This window comes from Zerene cesonia, chromosome 9 (genome assembly GCF_012273895.1).
Source record: "Zerene cesonia ecotype Mississippi chromosome 9, Zerene_cesonia_1.1, whole genome shotgun sequence".
NCBI lineage: Eukaryota > Metazoa > Arthropoda > Insecta > Lepidoptera > Pieridae > Zerene > Zerene cesonia.
The window spans coordinates 5,559,381-5,581,851 of NC_052110.1; the positions used below are offsets into that span (position 1 = coordinate 5,559,381).

General features: G+C 33.9%; 1 protein-coding gene across 1 annotated transcript in view; it reads right to left on the reverse strand.

Annotated features, from left to right (window-relative positions):
- Nucleotides 1-493: 493 nt before the first annotated feature.
- Nucleotides 494-22,471, reverse strand: part of LOC119829177 (zwei Ig domain protein zig-8-like) — a 26,700-nt gene continuing 4,722 nt past the window's right edge. Inside the window, exons 4-9 of the mRNA XM_038351578.1 lie at nt 14,016-14,127; nt 13,590-13,669; nt 13,295-13,428; nt 11,975-12,177; nt 4,889-4,985; nt 494-641 (exon numbers count right to left, since the gene is read on the reverse strand). Coding sequence (XP_038207506.1) covers nt 532-641; nt 4,889-4,985; nt 11,975-12,177; nt 13,295-13,428; nt 13,590-13,669; nt 14,016-14,127 — 736 coding nt within the window. The 3' untranslated portion in view covers nt 494-531. The remainder of the gene's footprint in view (nt 642-4,888; nt 4,986-11,974; nt 12,178-13,294; nt 13,429-13,589; nt 13,670-14,015; nt 14,128-22,471) is intronic.

Sequence of the window (22,471 nt, forward strand, 5' to 3'; positions counted from 1 at the left end):
CAGACAGAAAGGATCTTACTAGTTCATAAATAATTTTACTTAAAAAATAAAACTCTACAAAATTACGATATTGCTTGAAGAATAATTAGACATCAAATTAGAACGATTATGGTGGTATTTAATCGTTAAATCGTTAAAAATGTTAGGTATCTTGATTTTTTATATGCATCATATTTGTACTACTGTTATCAATGCACTATCAAATCTGCATATATTCTGCACTGCAGTGGTTCCTATGCATTGAAACATTATAAACACACGTATTTCGCTCCTGTAGCCGCCTTAATCAATAATAAAAAGAAAGAAAACAACGCAATAATGTAGTTTTTCTTACAATCAAAATTCTTTGAAGAAACCCGCGAAAATAACTCGCCACTAATTGTTACTAATTTAAACAGAAACAAATCATCGTTTAACAGCAAAGATAAATCAGAAAGCGAAACCAGACGTCCAAACGCATTGTGTACAATACTTGTTCCCATAGAAATTCTTCCGTTACCAGCCTTCTAGATGTTTCTAGAACGAACTAGGTCACCTCACGTCACCGTAGCGAGCTAGAATAATTAGCAGTGACGCCAGCAAGAGGCTAATGTAACTGGTTGTTGTTTTAACTCCACTCTGCAGTTCAGCGAGGCTGGAACCTGGGATAAATTTAAATTAATTAGTTTTTTAATTATAGCTAACTGAGATTAATATTTACGTTTGAGTTCTGGGTTTGTAAGAGGAATTTGATACGTAGCAGATTCGTTGAATGCTTACCGCATTCTTTTTTAGTTTTAGATGAAAAACTTTTGGATAGCGTTTTAAATCTGTTAAAAAGTAGGTATATTTTTCATGTGTCGTTTTTTTGCTGAATGTTTTGGTTCTTTCAGTATGTGTGCAAGAATTTTGGTGATAACTAGATTTAAATAGTATGGTAAAAAATAATTCTGAGTTCTGAGTTATATTCTACCATAATTGCAATGGAATACCTACAATATGTATCAATAAAATTTAAATAACAAAACCCTGTATTATTGTGTTGTATCGGACATTTTGTTATCGAGATTTGACATTGAGTATTGTATTTAACTAGATAAGCCCTTTCATATGATACCCATATTAAAGGAGTTGTAAAAAATGTTTAAATCCGATATTTAATTGCGGTCGAGATCTTTGATCGATTTTCATCAAAAATACCCAAAAACCACCTTAAAAATCGGGTTTTCTAATTAAAAAAACCGCATTAAAATCGGTTCATCCATTTCAGAGCTACAATGCCATAGATACACACACAGACTACACATGGATTATCACTTCAGTTGCGTCAGAGGTTAAAAATCGTCAGCCACAACTCTCCAAGTCATACTCCCAAATACTAGGTTTACTTCATAACTTCACTTAGTCGTAACATTAGGCGGGCAAGATTATGGCATAAGTTTAATCGTTGGATCCCACAACTTTATACTGTGTTACCAACAAATTATTTTAGTTTCATATCTTTGGCGTTGGATATTATGATTAATGAAAATTCAGTGATGTGAAGAAGACAAAGCGTCGCATTTAATATTATATTTTGTATTGACACTATTTTATCTTCGCCTATATTTTTGTATGTAACCGACTCTTATTTACTCGACTGTGGCTTATATTACTAAATTTTACACATTTTATATTGACCTTAACAAATTTTTGTCATACCGTTTCTTAGTCCGCAGTATTTAAATTACCTAATTACCTGTATACCAAAACTTTATACCTCAAAAACCGATTTAAATAAGAGAAATAAGACATAGCTAATTATTTATTCTTAGGGTAATTTTAAATAGCTTATTATTAGTTTATTACCATCCAATAAAATTTGTATCTATAATCAAAAACATAATGCTGAAAAATATGTTTGTTTCAATGCACTAAAGTCATACACTGGAAGACTGACAGACAGACTGAAAGTAAAAAAACTTTTGTATATTATGTACGTGATATCTAAGTGCCATACGCTATATATGTGGCACGGGCGAAGCCGGGGCGATTCACAGTATAATATAATACGTAGGTCGAATTTCGCCCTTAGCTGGTTCTCAAAAACAAGCACTAACTATTATGCTTGATTGTATTATGCCTACAGTAAGCCTATATACCACGTGCCAGGCATGGAGTATCCCTGGGGAATCCAGGATGGACGTCTAATCATTTATATACATAATTAATGTATAATTTACAATGTAAAGAGATTATTATACAATGGGAATTGGGTGATGAATGCGAATACTCAAGACATTGCAATTAACCTTTGTTTAATATTAATATAAAGAACTTTGTATTTATCTAAAAATAAAAATTGAAACATAATTTTTCTTTTCATATGCTTTATATAAAAAAAACTTATCATTTATAACACTGATATTTCATAACTATTTTTAATGTAAAACTTGAACATGCACACATATAGCAGTGGTGGCTCAGTGGTGAGGACTTCGGACTTCAAAATCGATAAGTCGGGATTCGAGACCGGGCGAGCGTGCAGGAAATAATCTTTTTTTTCAATTTATCTGCACGTGTGGATAACATCACCACTACTCGAAACGGTGAAGGAAAACTTCGTGAGGAAACCGGAATGTCTAAGAATTAAAAAGTTCGACGACATGTGACATCTGCCAACTCGAACTTGGCCAGCGTGGTGGATTATGGCCTGAACCCTCATAGGAGGCCTGTGTCCCAGCAGTGAGAACATATATGGGCTGATGATGATGATGAAAAACTTGAACCGCCTTCAAAAAAGCTTATAAATCTTTGACCCAATTTAAAGTTATGAGGTAAATAAGCCTATGTTTCTATAATGTATTATATAATATAATATCTTATATAATGAAGTTAATAAAACATGCCTTAAAATTTAGTTTTGCTTTCAGCAAAGATACGAATCTATATAAAATAGTAGGTGACACGGCAAACGCTGTTGTGCCCTATGATTAAGGGGTATGAAAAATAGACGTTGGCCAATTCTCAGACCTACCCGATATGCACACAAAATTTCACGAGAATCGGTCCAGTCCTTCCGGAGGAGTATGGTAACTAACATTGTGACACAAGAATTTTATACACATAAAGATAATTAATCTTTCAAAATACAATTGACCGCATACAATTCTGTCGATCTAATTACAGATGATGCCTACATTATTCCCATTGTCCAAATTTTAATATAATAATAACAACTATAAGCCATTAACAAACGGTTCAGTTAAACAAAACATATACAATTTTCGGGCATTACGCCAAACAATTATAGCACATAAAACAATGCTCTTAAGCGTTATAGTCCGGCGAATGTTATACGTTAATTAAAATTAAACTATCATTTGCGTCAACGATCAAAAATAATAGTTAGTGCTTTGTGAATGAAAACAGCGTTAGCACGAAATTCGGCCTCCATAATGTACTATACTGTCCGCTGCGGCTTCGCCCGTGGTACATACAAAGTCTAGTGCTGTCATAGATGGACATATATAGTGAAAGAAATATTTAAATCGGTTCAGTAGTTCCTGGGTTGAGCGCGAACAAACAAACAATCGTTTTATGTTATTAGTTTGAAGTGCTATAATAAGGGCAGTTGAAGACTACTCCCTTAGAGTATGTAAATACTGCGTATGTAAAAAACTAGTTGTGTCGCGCGGTTTCACCCGCGGATGAACCCAAACGGGCAATAGCAAGTATTTATATAGATCATAACTCATATAGATGTATTATTTGAAAGAATATTGATCGATCCTAGGATCTCTATGAAATATATATATCATAGATCTGATAAAACATCAAATCTGATCAGATCTGGTAGTTCAAGACATTTTATAATCCTCTTAATCCATCAATGATTGAACTGCTGAGCCGGCTGTAAATCAAGAAGTCCTGAATTCAATTTTAAAATGCGCAATCGGTAAGCGCTATCGGAATCGCAAATTGAATTAATCTTAACATCGCTTTACTATTTCTGCCTTTGCTTTTCTTTAATCGCTTCAATTATTTCTTCAGCCGATAGAATATTCTAGGAAGTTCCAAACACTATCACATCACACACATCATTACAAACAGTGCAGAGAACTTTTCGTTTGCGCGATTCAGAAATGTGTCGCTAAACCATGTATCTAAGCTTGACACTTGCAAAAACCATCCAGTGCAACAGTGTAACGAGTTGAAACCATACAAACGTGTAACATAACCCTATCGGATAAAGTTGGTAAAGTTAAGAGCGCAGCGAGTAATAATCTATGAAACTTTACCGCTAGTGGGTAAAGTGAGACACTACAGTTTCACAAGTTAGCCGGGTAATGTTACCTTGGTTTAGTGGAAAGGCGACGCTTTAGCTCGATTAGTGGTTCCCTAAATCATTATCAATGCTGGAGGTATGTTTAAATGCCTTCACAAGTAAATATTTGATCTTATTGAATTTATGGTTGCTGTTTGAAGTAAGATTTGTAGGGATGAAATTATTTGGGTGTTAATGTTAATAAATTAAATACGCAATTGAAATTGTCCCTGGGAATCGAAATATCCTGAATTTTGGACTTAACTATATAATATAATGATCATATTTTAAGTCTGTATTAAAGATTACATTTCTCAATAACTCTAAAGTGTAGTAAATAGTACTTTCCTCAATAACTTTAGAAAGTATACTCGTTTAAGAGAGGAATTTAACGTGGAAATTTAGTCAACTCTCATTTTAAAGTAGCATAACATTTTTGAGAATTTTCGCGTCAGTTATGTACCTCCTAAATATTCAGAAAAGAAACAATTAGGTTTTTTTGTGCTTACTATTCACATCATCGATGAAGAGAATACATCATTTCTTGATACATTTCTTATTAGCAATATGCAAGATCTGTAAGCAAAGGTTCGAGTAAGTTACCTTGCAACACATGTACTCGGGTGACAGCCTTCATTTGTATGGGTGATTCCAAAGCACAGGTGTAATTCCCAGCATCATCTAATTTCAGACGAGCCACCTGCGAGAGAATACATGTTTTAGTCATATCGTTATATTATTTAATAAACTTAATTATAGAAGGAAATAATATTTTATTAATACTACAATAAAATCTTAAAAAAAAGGGATGAAAGTGTAGAAATTTTTTTAGATTTATTATTTTGTGTGTTTATCTTTCTGTTGTATTAAGAGTATTTTAATTCGATATAACTTTTGCATTTACAAGTTATCTGTTTGAATAATATAGACTAAATTTATGTAAGTGTATTTAAATGAGTGTTGTATATATTCTTAATGAATTATTTTATGTTTTTTGTACTGCATATGATAAACTTTGATTAAACACATTTTTAGCTCATATAGTCCTCTTAAATGATATTATTTCCATATACAGTTAGATAGGGTATAAAAATACCTTTTTTGTTTCATGCAAACACACACACACACACGCACACGCACACGCACGCACACACACACACACACACACACACACACACACATGACATTTTCTTTCAAATAACAATTTTCCGTTCAAAAATATTGAAACAAACGTCATTTTTGGCCCTATGACACCTTATTACGCGGGTCTCGCCGTATTATACAAAATGCGAGGTTCCTTTTAACTTTTTCTATACATTTTAAAGAAGCTTACTGCATTATCTTCACAATGGCGGGGCGCGATTACGTAGGGCGAGTGGTCGTTTACGAAATCGCTTAGTATTTATTCTGAGTGGAATAAAATTTCAAACGTTTCGCGGGGAAATGCGCTGCGAATGCTTATACAGCTTCCACAAAATCGCGACTCGGAGGTACTAAATATGTAGTAAAGGTGAAACTATTTGATCGCACTTTTTACTACGATTTTTTACCCTGTAAGAATATAACAGGCATAACAAATCTACTAGATAACTTTATCTGACAATCATTCACGCTTAAACCATTGAGTAAACCACTAAACATGAAGGGTGATAATTTAAGATGTGAGAAAGGATTTAGGATATTTTTATCCCGGAAATCCAAGGGAAACGAAAAAGTCTTTTCTTTATACACCACAAAAATGATATCATTCTTTCATTACACATGTTGAATACCAAATGCATCACCGTTTCAAAAGCTGCATACCTTACTAATATAATAAATGCGAAAGTTCGTAAGGATGTGTGTGTGTTTGTTGCTCTTTCACGCAAAAACTGCAAAGCCGATTGCAATGAAATTTGGTACGTAAACAGCTAGACAACTGGAATAACATAGAGGCAACTTTTTATCCCGATATTCCTACGGGATACGGACTTACGTGGGTGAAACCGCGGGGCGCAGCTAGTATTTTTATATAATCATATATTCCATCCAACTTTAATTTCAACGATTGCAGGTCAAAAAGGAGCAAATGTCACACAACTGAAAAACAGTTATAATTACTCTTGTGGATGTTAGAGTTTTTTGAATTCATTATTTTTTTTAACTAGCTGTTCACTCTGGCTTCGCCCGTGGTACAAATATGCCTGTCACTCAGTGAAGTTGCAGCTTTCTTAAAGGATAAAGGATGAGGAATGGATTGTTGACGTGAGTTATGAAATGGACCGGGAAGAGAAAAGGAGAGAGAAAAGGAAATGCACAACACAGCAGCTCTTTTTGGAAGATGAAAATACCGTCAGCTTTGATTATGATTTGAAGAATACTGAACGCTTACTTTTAGGAGCATAGGCTCATTCTTATGCATTACTAGCTGCGCCTCGCGGTTTCACCCGCGTAAGTCCGTATCCCGTAGGAATATCGGGATAAAAAGTTGCCTATATGTTATTCCAGTTCTCCAGCTGTCTACGTACCAAATTTCATTGCAATCGATTCAGTACTTTTTGCGTGAAAGAGCAACAAACACACACACATCCTTACAAACTTTCGCATTTATAATATTATAAGTAGGAAGTAGGATTTATATTTATTAGTGTTATTTTAAAAAATAACAATCGAAACGAAATTTTCGTTTAAAAGAAATACAAATTTGAATAAAAACATTTAACTCTCTAGAGGTTTCTCCACAATGAATCTAGGTCAAATTTTATTTTATTGCTAGCACATTTATACATTTTACATACGTCAATTTACAAATGAAAGACCGTATAAAAATGAATACATACATTTATAGAATTTAGAGTATTTTGTTATGATTTAAGCAAACAAACCATTTAAGAAATTGAGAGAAATGTTTCACATCATTTATCAGATCAGATTTTATATTTCGCTTGCAATTACATTATTCTATACGCAGTCAAACCCAGTGTCAATTTAATCAATCCCTTTGAGATAAATGCGAAAGTAACTCTGTATGTCTGTCCGTGTTTCTGTCGCGTCTAAACCACTGAATAGAATTGTATCAAATTTCCATAATTCGTCAGACCCAAAAAAACACAAAGGATAGTTTTTTTCCGGGAAATATCACAGGAATGGAAAGAATTCGGGATAAATCCCGGGTCTAAATTTTCCTTTGACTATGCGGGCAATGCTCTGGAAAGCTAGTTAATATATGAAATCTAAGACTGAGATTTTTGTAGTTTTTTTTTTTTTATAAAAGAACACATGCTTAACATAAATCAAGCATAACCAGAAGACCACTACCGACAAACACAGTTTACCACGATATATCATCAAATTTATGTTATTTAAACAGTTTGTTAGTTTGCTTTTTTTTAGTTTTTAGTTTAAGTTATTGTGTATAATTACTGTAAGTTAATATCGCATTGGGTTCCTCCTGTAAAGATGTTTGATGTGTAAACAAATAATTAAAAATAAAAAATCACAAGATTTCCAAAAAGATTTACCTACAATAAATGTTAACGTCGACAAGAAATACAATTAAAAAGAAAGAAAAAAAGAAAGAAACATTTATATATCAGGGACAGCACAATAAACTAATGAAAGGATTTTGTACAAATAAAAAAACAACAAATGGATGAGTACATAGATATAACATTACATGAGGAGTGTGTCATAGCGACTCTGACAAAGAGGAGGACAACTCAGCCTATGCTGCAATGCTAAGAACATTGACTTTGATTTATCATAAAATTTATAAAATAAGAAATCATTATATGCCAACTGTAAGTACAAGGGAGAAGAATGGAGAATAATTTTCTAACATATTAATGAAAAGCTTAAGAAAGCCTTCTATATGAGCTCTTAATATAATTTCAAATAAAACAATTGATATCAGCCGTCTGCGAAGTTTATGGCAAGTTAGTAAAATATTCATCTGGCAATTAGAGTATTCTTTACTATTCGGTTAACTATATAAACTACAAATAATTTGACATTGATCCTTTTAACGGTATGAAATTTTCATTTCAGTTATATAATATTCTTTTTCTTTGCTGAGGACTTTCAACGATGCTTAAAATTTATTTATATTATACTAGACCCTCATCTAAAGAAGTATTAAATCGGAATAAAAAGTCTATCACCCAAGTCAGCTCATACTCTGCCTGTATACCAAATTTCATCAAAATCCGTTCAAGTTTCAGCTTGATTGACAGACAAACATACAAAAAAACAAACTTTCACATATATAATATCAGTATGTTCATGAAGAGGTAAAGTGTATGACGTTGTGTCGTTGTAGCGGGTATTTGCGGGACGACTTCAAATTTATTTCACTTTAACCCGGGACAACCCGGGCGGAGCCGAGGCTAGACGATTTTACTAAATAGTCTGTGTGTCTGTATACTTAGATCATTAAAATTACGCATTAAATATGATTGGCTTTCAAATAGATAGAGTGATTCAAGAGGAAGGTTTAAATATATGATAATAGAGAAAAAGGGTGGGGGAAGGGTTTTCGGAGTTTCTATTACCTATAATGGAGAAGGAGGCACTTAAATTCCAACCGTTTTTAAAGGTAATAACTCAATGTTCAATATCTCTGTGGATTCTCATCCGATCGTCATGTATTTGGAAATTTGCCAAAACACGAAAACATTATATGAAGCACTTGGCTTTAAAAATGCATCGCTATTATATAATACTTTGCTTGTAAGAACGCTAATGATTCGTTTTTTCTAAACGTTTTTTTTTGTTTCTCTCAAAAGGAACAGTGCGAGATCTCTGGTTTCACCACAAATAAGAGGAAACGTTAAGCCTCCACTTAACCCAAGAAATATATTACAGCAATAGGGATGGAGCGGTTTAAATTACCCGGTCTAGGTTGGAGCTGGGTGCGCCCACACTTGTAGAGAGTTATTGCTATTTAGTCGCATTTTATGTGTGAAATAGAGAGAAAATAACACTTTGATGAGAATGAAAATATACACATAATAAATGTTAATTAAATTTCCTTGTAATTGTAATGTCGTAGATGTAATGTAGTTTTTAGAGCAGACAAATGAAATTATCGCCATCGGATATATCAAAGCAGGACCATAATTGTGTATATTTATTGCAGAATAGAGGTTAGAACTGTGTTTAATATGTGGGAGCAGACTACACTTCGCGAATTGCGAGAGCTCGCATCGGAGAAGTACCACACTCACACAGAAAACCGGCGTGAAATAATAGCATGCAACTGTGTTTTGTACGGTGAGTAAGGGGCTGGATGCCTGTTTCCTTTTCCTCACCCTTCCCAGTCCACTTGCACACTTCCTACTAATATTATAAATGCGAAAACTTGTAAGGATCTGTGTGTGTTTGTTGCTCTTTCACGCAAAAAGTACTGAATCGATTGCAATGAAATTTGGTACGTAGATAGCTGGACAACTGGAATAACATATAGATAACTTTTTATCCCGATATTCCTACGGGGTACGGACTTACGCGGGTGAAACCGCGAGGCGCAGCTAGTATTGCATAAATAAGAAAGAAAGTCATCGATTGTATTAGACCGAATTTGGGCAATTTTCTCCCAGTATTATAATTACACTATAAGCAATGTATAAGTTTCTACATTATTGCGATTGCATCGCTTTTGACAACATAACATAACATTGACATTAGAGGTAGTCCCTGTGTGAATGCGCTGCTCGCTTTATGTTGGTAAGGGATAAGGAAACGATTGATGACTGGAAAGAAGGAAAGAATGGGAAGGATGAGGAATAGGTAACTGACCTTCCGCCCCCCCCACTCATCACTACTATTTCTGACTCACCTATTTCACTCCAGTATAAAAATATAAGAGAAATACAGTTTCTAGGTGAATACGCTGGCAGATGGACAACAATACTTCAGTTTACAGTGGAAATACGTTGATACCGTAACAAATACATGACTGCCTCTATTACCACCTGTACATAATATATATTACATTTATATCACTTTTAAGTTTCCATTAAACAGATGGACGCAGATATAATTATGAAAGTTTTGAACATAATAAGCCTCATGAGAAACTGAACACGTGTTTTGAATTTGATTAAACTTTGTATAATTACAAGTTTTCGATACGATTACGATAAATAATTTGACCTTAGGCCATAATCTGTACTAATTATTATAAAGAGGATAGATTTGTAAGTATGTTTGTAATGTTTTCACATAAAACTGCTGATTGATGTAAAATTATTTCACCAAAAGAAATCTGAAATGTCACTAAGTGACATAGTAGCATATAAGAACCAGGAGCGAAATCGTCGGACTCGCGACTCTAAGCATTACGTACAAATAAATTATACTTTTACATAATAAGGTTTTCTTTTAATTTGACGCGTCTAGATTTTAACAACGTTAAGTTATGTTAAAATCTATATTTTCTGAATGAGAAATGAAAAAATTTATACGAGTATATATGATATGAATTCGACATAATTATTTACACAACAAATAAGTATCCACACAACAATATATTGCTTATTACGATGGGAGCATGTGTTTCGAAATCGTCAGAAAGTAATACGACCTTAATTTGATACAAAAGCTGTTGGAACCACCATGAACATCAAAATCAATGGACGGAGGAAATTGGCCATTCGGTTTTATGTAGCATCTAATAAAATACGTTTTTAATCAGTGATCGAGCACGTTTGCGAGGTTCTGATCCTTTAATTATGGACGAAAGATAAATCTGATTCAACTACGGGAAGAAATTAAAAGACATATTGTGATATTATAATTCATTATTCTTAGTCAATTTCTGAGTTAAGTATGAAAATAGTTTATTCATGTAAAACATTTTTTGGCTTTTTCATCTTAGAACTTTTAACAAGGTGTGGCGATTATGCAGTTTTTTTTTTATTTTATTTGAAAGTAGGTATTTCCGTGAGGTCCCATTTAAATTCAGTGTAGTTCTGACAGTTGTTGATTCAAACGCTTGTCATTATTTGACCGCCCCCTTTGTAAACTGGTTTACTCGTGAGCTTAGAACGGAGGTTTCTGAGTTCAAATTCAGGTGGGGGCTCACAAAAAAAAATGTCTCGGTCTGCTAGGATATAGAAGACTGATCACCTTCCATAAAGAATCAGTAAGATGTATATCATCTGCCCCATACCTCACTAGGCGACGCGGGACTTCACAACTACACATGCTAGCCATAATCTTATTTTTAATTATAACACGTATATCGTAAATCCTCCAGTGATGGGTATCTTAGAATAAGAAATTTGGTCGATACACTGATCTCTAAAGCTTTTAAAACGAACTTAGAAGACTACTTCTACATGCAGAATATTAATGAATAAAATCGATGTAAAAGGTATGCTACAGAGGATAGGACTCATCTCACGTAATGTGCATACTCAGTGCCCCTGACGAAACCAACGCCTTTGGGCGGCGATAACCTTACATTTTACAACTAGGCCAGCTCGCACTGGGGAAGTAACACACCCCATAGAACATCGGCGTGAAATAGCATACTGGTGTGATTCATTCGGTGAGGTCTGCAATCGACATTACCCCTGTCCTAACTATCATGGGCGGTAGTAGCACTTACCATCAGGTGACCCACCAGCTCTATTGCCGGCGATGACATGAAAAAATTGAGTGACGAGTCACTTATTATAAGGTCATCTTATATAAAAAACAAGGTACCTGCAAATGGCTGGTCAGAGTTAGTTGATCTGTTTCCACCAGTACACCTCCCCGCACTTCGTCCAAGGGTGTGCTGTTATTGCCTCTATACCAAAAGAGCTCTGGAGTAACTTCTCCAGGGTTTAAATGTAGCACGGAGCATTTTAGTGACAGAGTCTCTCCGGTCTCAAGGAATGTTTCCTTACTCATTCTTATTTCTGGTGCTGCAAGAGAATATTATCTTAACACGTGATATACAGTACCAAATTTGTAAACATTTTCGATTAATAAAGTGTGTAACTTTACATCGGGTTTCATATATAAAATACAACATCTTAAACTAAGCTTAAATAATAAAGAAAACTACTAGACTAAAGCTTTAGTTAAAACTGACGGTTGACATTACATTCAGAAAAATATTCAAAAACAAAAGATAACTGATACTTGGATTAAATAGGTATGATTACCTACGTTTAGAAACAAAAGAAAAATTAATTATGAAGTTTGGAGCCAATGTCATAATGAAAGACAAAGTTGTCCAGTCTGTACGTACTCAAATAGTTCTAGAAGAAACATAACCTGAATAAAGTATTATTGCATAAATTTAGGAAATTTTATTAAATTACACGAATAAAACAAGACATTTCAAGGTTTCATACATTACAAAACACTCCAGAGACTCAGGTGTTCGTACACACGCCTTTGTGACTGCTAAATTATTACTCAGTTTCATGGTAAAGTCTATTTTAACTTCAGCTTATAATCATAAAGCAATATATGGTGATAATTTGATTCCAAGTAAGTTATTATTGCTGGTATTGATTTCAGTTTATCCAGTGTAAGCTGTACAATCAATTATAACGCATTGAAACGTCAAATTGATAAGATTTCTAAACAGCAACTACAGAGTTTCTGGCTGGCTCTTTTTTATAGATACTGCTTTCCAAACCAGAGGTAAAAATTGAATTATTTGTTTTGACGATTCAAAAGCTCTTCTGAAAATGTTGAATGAATGAATGTTTAAGTTTCAGTTTCGGTTTGAGTTTCAATTCGATGAACGGCTTGTCGGTTTTTGTAGTTTGTACTGATAGTAGTTTTATTGATATTTGAAATTCCTTGATTTGATTATAATTTATAGTTAATCTATTGCCTTGACAAAATAATAATCATACATTGTTCAAGTTTTCACTAAGAATAAAATCTATGCTCGAATATAGTAGACGTGGTATAAATAATATAATAATTGCTACCTTCTGAACATTGTTTGATATAGGCATAAGTTTTGGGATTTGTAAAAAAACAAGCTTTTTTGTATTTTAAATTTGAAAAATAATGACTTACCATGGACTATTAATTTAAATCTCCTTAACATAGGCGGATGTGTTGATACATGGCAACAATAAATGCCGGAGTCCTGGATTTTTGCATATGCCAGAGATAATTTCCAATTTTCACCCGCTAAATCAACTCTGTACCTAAAAGAACAAAATTTCAATGAAATGAGTTCGCGAAAAGGTTAATAAAAATATTTAAAGTTTTTAGTATTTTCCGTCTCGAAGGACCAATATAAAGACTTTATTGTCTGTTTTATTTTTCTTCACTTTTGTTGAGAAAACTTGGTGAATAACTTACGAACCTAGCATCGGCGGTATATGTGTCAAGATTTAAGGTCAATAACTCCAAATTTTCATCATCAGATACCCTCAACCAGGATACCTACAACACAAAAAAGTAGTTATTTTAGTTATTAATTTTTAAAGAGTTAAACATATTACTATAACGTGAGATAATTTATTTGGAATAAACAATTAAGTCGACAGCAAACTGTTCAGGTACAGCCGGAATACGAACCCGGACTGAATAGGTGCAGTAGTAATAAATAATAAATAAAAAAATAAAAATTCATTATTTTTTTGTAATAATCCATCTTTCAAATCAATAAATCCAAATCTGTACATCCTCTCGCGAGCTGCACACGAGACAGACACACATATACACAAGTCAAGCTTATAACATCATCGTCGTTTTAAATATTAATTTGAAAAATTGACCATATACTTACAGTTTTATCTCTCAAAGAAGACACTTTACAATCAAAAACTACTGTCGATCCTGTGTCTGCGTTAATAATAGTGTCCGAATTAAGATCACCTTCAAACGACGGTGCTTTAAACCTAAAAATAATAATAAGGTTGTCAAAAAGCGATTGTAGTTTTAGATGTTTACTTATAATTTGTATGTGGGAGTCGAGCATGCTTCGGCATGAATTGGGCCAGCTCGCACCGGGAAAGTACCACACCCCCACAGAAAACCGACGTGAAATAATAGCATTGTGTTTCGAACGGTGAGTGGGGGAGCCGGAGACCTGTTTCCTTTTCCTCACCCATCCCAGTCCATTACTTCTTTCCAGACATCAATCCTTTCCCTATCCATTACCCCTTAAAAGCGGGCAGCCCATTCGTAGATGTCTGAGCTTCTGCGAATATTCATGGACGGTGATGATCGCTTACCATCAGGCGAACCACAAGCTCAATTGCCCGCAATGACATAAATAATCTATATATATTTATTGTGGTGAGAGACCCTACTGCTGAGCTAAGCATCTACAAGGACGACGAGCTTTGGCCGCAGGGAGTTGTGCTTTGACGCTTCCACGGACATAACCTACCCCTTGGGATCGCGTCACACGTTGAATTCCTAGAATGTAATCTTAATGTATATAAATTTAGTGTCACATTGATCGTCTGTGATGGACTCCTAAACTACTGAACCGATTTTAATAAAATTTGCACACCATGTGCAGTTTGATCCAACTTAAAACTTAACAACTTAAGTTTATATTATTTTAATTACAATATATGAGTACTCGGGCGGAGCCGAGGCGTGCAATATATAATATAAATAGATATGGACCGTAGTACAGTTATTTAAGATCTTTTTACTCTGATTCATATTGCCGGAATAAATGAAAAAAAATCACAATGAAAATGTCACATTCCAAGGTTAAACTTAGTATATTTGATTATTATAATCTCTTGTTAATATAAAACAAATACAAAATCTGATAGTACACATTACAGTAAGAAATAATACAAACAGATATTTTTTTCAAAGAGACTGCATTTGAGCTGACTGTCGACTGATGTTAAACACTACCAACGAATATATGCGTAGGGTCTTAGACCTTCGCAAATAGATAACCCGCATTAAAATACAAGGGATAAGAAAATTGATAAAGGGAATATAGAAAAAGATCGATTTGTCGTGAAAACTTAAGAAAATTGGCACAAAAACTATTATTACACAAGGTATACATAAAAAAACATCATTAATTAGCTAAAACTTCGCGTGCCAGTTGAAAAAAATTCACTGTATATTTACGCTAACATATCGTTTTTAATGGGCCATAAATATTGAATTCTTTTAAAATTAATTTAAGTTTCAGTACAAAATGCCGGAGCTTTGCGAATTTATTTCAAGGTTTTAACAAGAATTCTGCTTTGCTTTATTAGCACTGGAATTATGTCGGAATGCGAATAAATTTTACTTTTACAAAATTGTTTAAATATAAAACTGTATTACCTTGTAACTTAATATTGTATTTAATTGCTCTTTGTTCACTGTCTTTTATAAAAGACTTCAATAAAGGGTATTAAAGACTACATAATCATTTATCATGGGTAATAATAAAGTGCTACAGGGCAGTGTCCCAGCAGTGGGAACATGTATGGACTGATGATGATTATGTTTCCTTATCACCATACTAAGTTTAAACATAGTCGCTTTAAACCGTATGTGTCTGTATGCTTAGATCTTCATAATTACACAGTAGAGTTTGATGGAACTTTTCTTAATAGATAGACTGATTCAAGAGGAAGGTTCGTATGTATATATCATATATCATTCATTGTGTGTAAAGCCAGGGTGGGTCACTAGTTAATAATAATTAATACATATGTATAAAAATTTTACTTTTCCCATTATAGCCTATCAATCTATTATAAATCTGAAAATTTGTTTGTTTGGTTGTTTGTCCGTCAATAACTCGTAAAACTACTAAACGGATTTTGATGGTATACAGTCAGGTATGAGTTGACTTGGATGATGTAATACTTTTTATCCCGATTAAATGCTCCCTTGGGAAAAAACATGAAACTCGATATCCGGGCGGAGCCGGGATCAGCGTCTAGAAATTAATAATATTACAATCATAACTTCATCGATCACGCACTACACTATCTGAAGAAAATTAGGTAAATTTTTCTAAATATTAGACGATGGGCTTAAACGATTGTTGCCTTATTTAGCTAGAACAAAATAGATTGTTAGCATCATAAAACCTTATTTAACATAAACTTCACACAAAATATACATTTCAAGTACTAAAATATATAGCAACTATATATTATAATATATTAAACACTATAACAGTATTCCGTTCCGGTAGGATCACCATAGAAACAGGTAACAAACACTTTTGTTTAAAAACTTCTCAACAGACGATAATTAAAATACGCAATTTAATTTACATAAAATAATAAGCGTACTGGAGAACTAACAAAACTTACATACAAAAACTTAATAAAACAAATGTAAAATTCAATTACAATCAAGCGAAACAACCGTTAAATACTCGAATCACTTTTTCAACTGCTTCCACTTCACATCTCTCACGGACTACCAAAGAAGCAATTCTATTTGATCCGACAAACACCCTCCATTACGCTCCACGAACACGCTTGGCATACAGCATTCTAGACACAAAACGCTATGAGCACGTAACACCAGTAACCGTTGGAGAATGCATGTTGCATTTGTTTGCTATTAGATTACCAGCCTTATCCGCATGGGACTTTAACGCATTTAGAGGGACGTGTGTGCTGGTGCGTTATTCGATATTAAATATAGATATAGTGTATGCATGCTATCGACTCCGTGGCGTGTCATGAAGTAAGTTCTTTGCGCATAATAGGCATTTAAACCTAGATTATCTAGGTTAACTAAAATCAATTAAACGATGCTTTTTTGGAGATATACATATTATTGTAATGTAGATGCAAAGTTTCTTGCAGTATATAGTATTTAGTCATTAAAAACTTTTTAACGGATTTTAATCGCGAACCCGTAACCACGCTCGCTCTAAAGTGTTCGAAACGTTGGGTTATATAATATAATGAATAAATCGCGTTTAAAATCCGTTAAAAAGTCTTTAATTTCCCGTTATATCAAACAAGAAAATACTATGTATATAGTATATTATTATATGCAATTTCACGCTTTAATGTTTTTCTAGATGAGTACGCATGTCATATAAAATATCGCCTTGTTTTGAAACGGGGCACATTCGTAGGGATTGTGACTTGATGTTTGTAGGTTGTTTATTCAATGTTCGAACCAACTACCCTCACTTTGCTAATTGTCTGCGATTAGTTATCAAATGACTAAATCAATGAAGCAGTTGTGTAAACTTGCACTACATTCTAATTACGATCGGACTATTCAACGCATCCTCCTTTTGATTCCTAACAATATTATCCTACTATCCTTCCTACTAATATTATAAATGCGAAAGTTTGCAAGGATGTGTGTGTGTTTGTTGCTCTTTCACGCAAAAACTGCTGAACCGATTGCAATTTGGTACGTAGACAGGTGGACAACTGAAATAACATATAGGCAACTTTTTATACCGATATTCCTACGGGATACGGACTTACGCGGGTGAAACCACGGGGAGCAGCTATTAACGATATATGAAAGCGATGTCCTACGTTTGGTACAATACAACTAGTATTGCAGCATATATTAAGCAAATTGTTATTCGAAGTTTGTGTATTAGTAGGAATTAGGATTAGTAGGATTTTATTTTGCTTCAGGGGAAAAAGGTAGGTAACAAATATTATCTGTATAGCTTGCCTATACTCTGTGATTATCAAAGGACAGGGGAATTATAAATGACGAGTGTTACAGAAGCTTTCTTTTATGTCATTGAGGGCAACTGAGCTAGTGATTCGCTTGTAAGCGTTCACCGCCCATGACTATCTGATAGTAAGGACCTCTGCTAACACATTGCCCCCTTTTAAGAGGTTATGGATAAGGAAGGGATTGACGAAGGTGAAGAAGACGAAGGGTGAGGAAAAGGATACGAGCCTCCTCAACTGAACTATTAAGATACAAAGTCCAGAATAGATAAGCCTTTTGTAAATATTTAAATTTCAAATGCGTTAAGATTTATATTCAGAATTTAAATCCCTCGAAAAAATAGTAAACAGCTAGGCTGAAATATAGGTTTAGATTTCATCAAAAAATAGCTTTTACATGAATATTTATTATCCCTTTGTTAGAACAAGTATGTTAGTGGGTTGCTGTGACCAATAAACTGCATTTTTACAAATATGTATATGCATTATACTAATATTATAAAGCTGAAGAGTTTGTTTGTTTTAACGCACTAATCTCAGGAACTACTGGTCCGTTTTGAAAAATTCTTTCAGTGTTAGATAGCCCATTTATTGAGGATGGCTTTAGACTATAAATGTATCACGGGCGAAGCCGGGGCGGACCACTTGTTCTAAATGATAAAGTAAAGTTTATTTCGGTTTATTAAGGCTCCGTACCCAATCGCGTATGTTTGTCTGTAAATCTATCTGTCTGTCTGTCCGTCTGTCACCACGCTATATCCTAAACCGTGATAGTATGACACTTGAATTTTCAGAGATTATGTATTTCAATTGCCGCTATAAAACAAAGAATCGAGGTTATTACAATACCAGACATACCCATAACTTGAATATGCAATTTTTTGTATTTAATATACATATTAACTCATTTATCATACTCCTATATACATCGTATTATGTGCTAGCTTTCGCCACCGGCTTCGCACGCGTTAAATTTAGTAGTAGCAGATTAATGGTTGTTATTTTTCGTATACAACTTCCTCTCGAATCACTCTATGCAATAAAAACACTTGCTTCGTAATATTAAAAATCTAAATATACTCTAAATGTACTATCAATAGTATCTATAGTATATATCTATCACTATATATCTAAATATACTCACAGACTGCGGAAAGCGACTCTGTTTTATACTACGTAGTGATTTTTTTGTCAAGTGTTACAGATGGATATATAAAAGGATACGAAATAAAAGTTTTATTGATCAAACAACACCAGTAACGAAAACCGGTCAATTGCGAGGCTTGTACAATGTATATCCGAGTGTTAGAACAGTAGTTACAATCATAATTGTTAAACCTTTGACGCCCTTTTTATACACTACTAGCTGTTCGCCCCGGCTTCGCCCGTGGTACATATATAGTCTATGTTACTCGTGGATAACGTAGCTTTCGAATGGTGAAAGAATTTTTAAAATCGGTCCCGTAGTTTTTGAGCCTATTCATTACAACCAAACAAACAAAGTTTTCCTCTTTATAATATTAGTGTAGATAAAGACTGACAAACAAACATATATTTATGCAGAATAAAACATTAATAAACGCTAAATAAGTATGAAATATGATTTAGTTTTGTCCGGAAGATATATTATTTTATTTATATAAAAACTTTTTCTATATTCTTCTTTCGAAACTATCTCACTGTAATAAATTTTTACAAACCCGTTCGGTAGTCAATCCTAAGATTATTGGTAGCAAACAAACAGGCTTCACCCGCGTAAGTCCGTATCCGCACGATTATTGGGATAAAAAGGTGCCTATATGTTATTCCAGTTGTCCAGCTGTCTACGTACCAAATTTAATTGAAATCGATTCAATAGTTTTTACGTGAAGAAACAACAAACGCACACACATCCTTACAAACTTTCGCATTTATAATATTAGTAGGATAGTAGAAAGTAGGATTAGTAGGATTAATATTGATATTAGTATTGAATTTAGTATTATATACTAGACTTTCTATTCATGAAACAACTTGTACACAGATTATAGAGAATACAAGGAAAATGTACAGAACAATACCCAGAAAATTTTCCATGAAAATTCTCAATTAAACAATTCGCATACATTTCAATTAACATGTATGACGTCGCAAAATGGCGCAGAATCGATCCTATTCTTAGTTGAATCGCATACATACAATTTAAACACATTAATTGTTTATTTATTTTAAATTCGAATCAAATATTTAAGCTGGAAACAATATTTTCTTTCGAAGTGTTTAAAATCCTTCATCGAAAACAAACTTCACTTATCGGATTAAAGTAAAGCTGATTTGAGAAATAGCGATATTAAGCTACGAAGCAGCGACAAAGCGATAGGTACAATTCAAATTTTAATTCTCTGACAACTCCCACATAATACAAAGAGCTTTATCGTAAAACTAGCTGCGCCCCAGGGTTTCACCCGCGTAAATCCTTATCCCGTAGGAATATCGGGATAAAAAGTTGCCTATATGTACGTATACGTACCAAATTTCATTGCAATCGGTTCAGTAGTTTTTGCGTGAAAGAGCAACAAACACACACATATCCTTACAAACTTTCGCATTTATAATATTAGTAGGACAGGATATTTAATGTATAAATTTTTCTGTAAATGTACATAAGAGTTTGGCAATGTGTAATAAAACGCCAAGGAAAATAATCCGAAGTGGAAATTTTATGGGCTTTTTCTTCCGCGAATGATAATAGGCTTTGCTAATTAAAGAGATTAACTAATCTTGTTCATTTATGGACAGAACTACTAAATACATAATTTTTTTAACAAAACATAAAAGCGCCTTTAAATTGCCAAAGCTAGATAAAATTTTCACGGAATCACAAGGTATGCAACAGCTTTCATATAAAAAAGAATCATGGAACTCGGTTCACCCAGTCGAAAGTTCTGAAGAAATCCAAAAAAAAAAATACATGAATAACCTGCATTCTTTGTAATCAGTTGAAGATTATAAAAATCGGTCGAGCCATTTCGAGGTAACAGTAGTGTGTCAACCACTGTGATAATGGAATTATATTTATATACAGAGAGATTAAATTGATAGTCGTTTATGCTAATCAGGCAGGATTGCCTGATAAACATTTGCAAAGAGTCGCTCCAAATCTCTTTGACTGTGTAAAATTTTAAAGTATACGAGATAATATAAAGAAAATTCATAGAAATCCTTACCAGAACAAGAAATAAGATAATTTCCTAATAAGACCGTCCTCGTCCACTTATTCATGTTTTAAAGCTAAGGAGTTTGTTTAATCGAACGCGCTCATCTAAAGAACGAACGGAAATCACATTGAGAAACTTTATTTCTGGTGGAGTTTTTTTTTTATGCCACAGTCGGCAATGGAGCTGGTAACCGATACCACCACCCATGAACAGTTAGAGAGGCATAAGGTCCATTGCAGACCTCACGCCTCTACAAATGGATTGCCGATTTTAAATTGGCAAGGGGTTAAGAAAGGATTGGCGAGAGGAATAAAGGAAAGAACTGGGTAGGGTAAGGAAAACGATATGGGCCTCTGGCTCCCCCACTCACCGGAAACACAACATAATGCTATTTCACGCCGGTCTTCTGTGAGGGTACACCCCGGTGCGAGATGGCCCAATTCGTGTCGAAGCTTGCTCGAAGACCACATACAGAAGATCATTTATAGAAGCTACCATCACGCTACGTATAGCGTATACCATGAAAGTGCTGGAAAAATGTAAGCTGAGAGAAGACATAGTTACGTGGATCCAGCTGGTCTTATAATACTTTTCTTCATACATAATTATTCCGCATCGCGTTGCAATTCGGTTAAAGCAACGTAGTAATTAACTGCGCGTAATTCTCATAATGTATTCAACATCTTGTTTGCGTTGGTGAGCTGTGTGTCATTGATAGGCAGTATGATCCCATGCATAATATTCAAGGGCAATTAATGGATTTATGACACCAGCTTCGGTGATTAGCCTGGGGTTTTACGTGGTACTTGTATAAAAATAGACTTGTTTATCTTCCCACACTACTACCAATAACTTATTCTCTTAAGAATTTTAAAGCCTACTATAAAATTGACGAATTTGTTAATGATATGAATATTGAATGGAAATTTTAATAATTAATTGAGAATTGTATTCTATTTATTTTTAAGTTATTATTATTTTTAAGTTATGTCTTTGATATTGTTGTATTGACGCTCGTAAGTGCCCCTTTGGGGCTTAAATCGAAATAAATAATTTTGACTTTGAGTGCTTTTGCAATCTTTTAAGATTCATTGCTTCATTATTTAACAACTCATATGGTTCAGACGTGATAAGATTAGCAATAATTTGTTGTTAAACCTAGATTTCAGCGGGTGTACACAGAGCGAGCAAAGCATTTCAGCAGAGGAGACTCGAACTTGCCGCGAGAATGCCTCACGAGGCTGCACCCTCTTAGTTTTTAATAACGTGAATTTTCATACAAATTAGTTGGCTCAAAACCGTTTCAAAATGCTAGATTCTGGTCCACAATTTGTTCATGATATCTACACTGATATTAAAATGAGGAAGAATTGGTATTTTTGTTTGTGTGTAATGAATAAAAC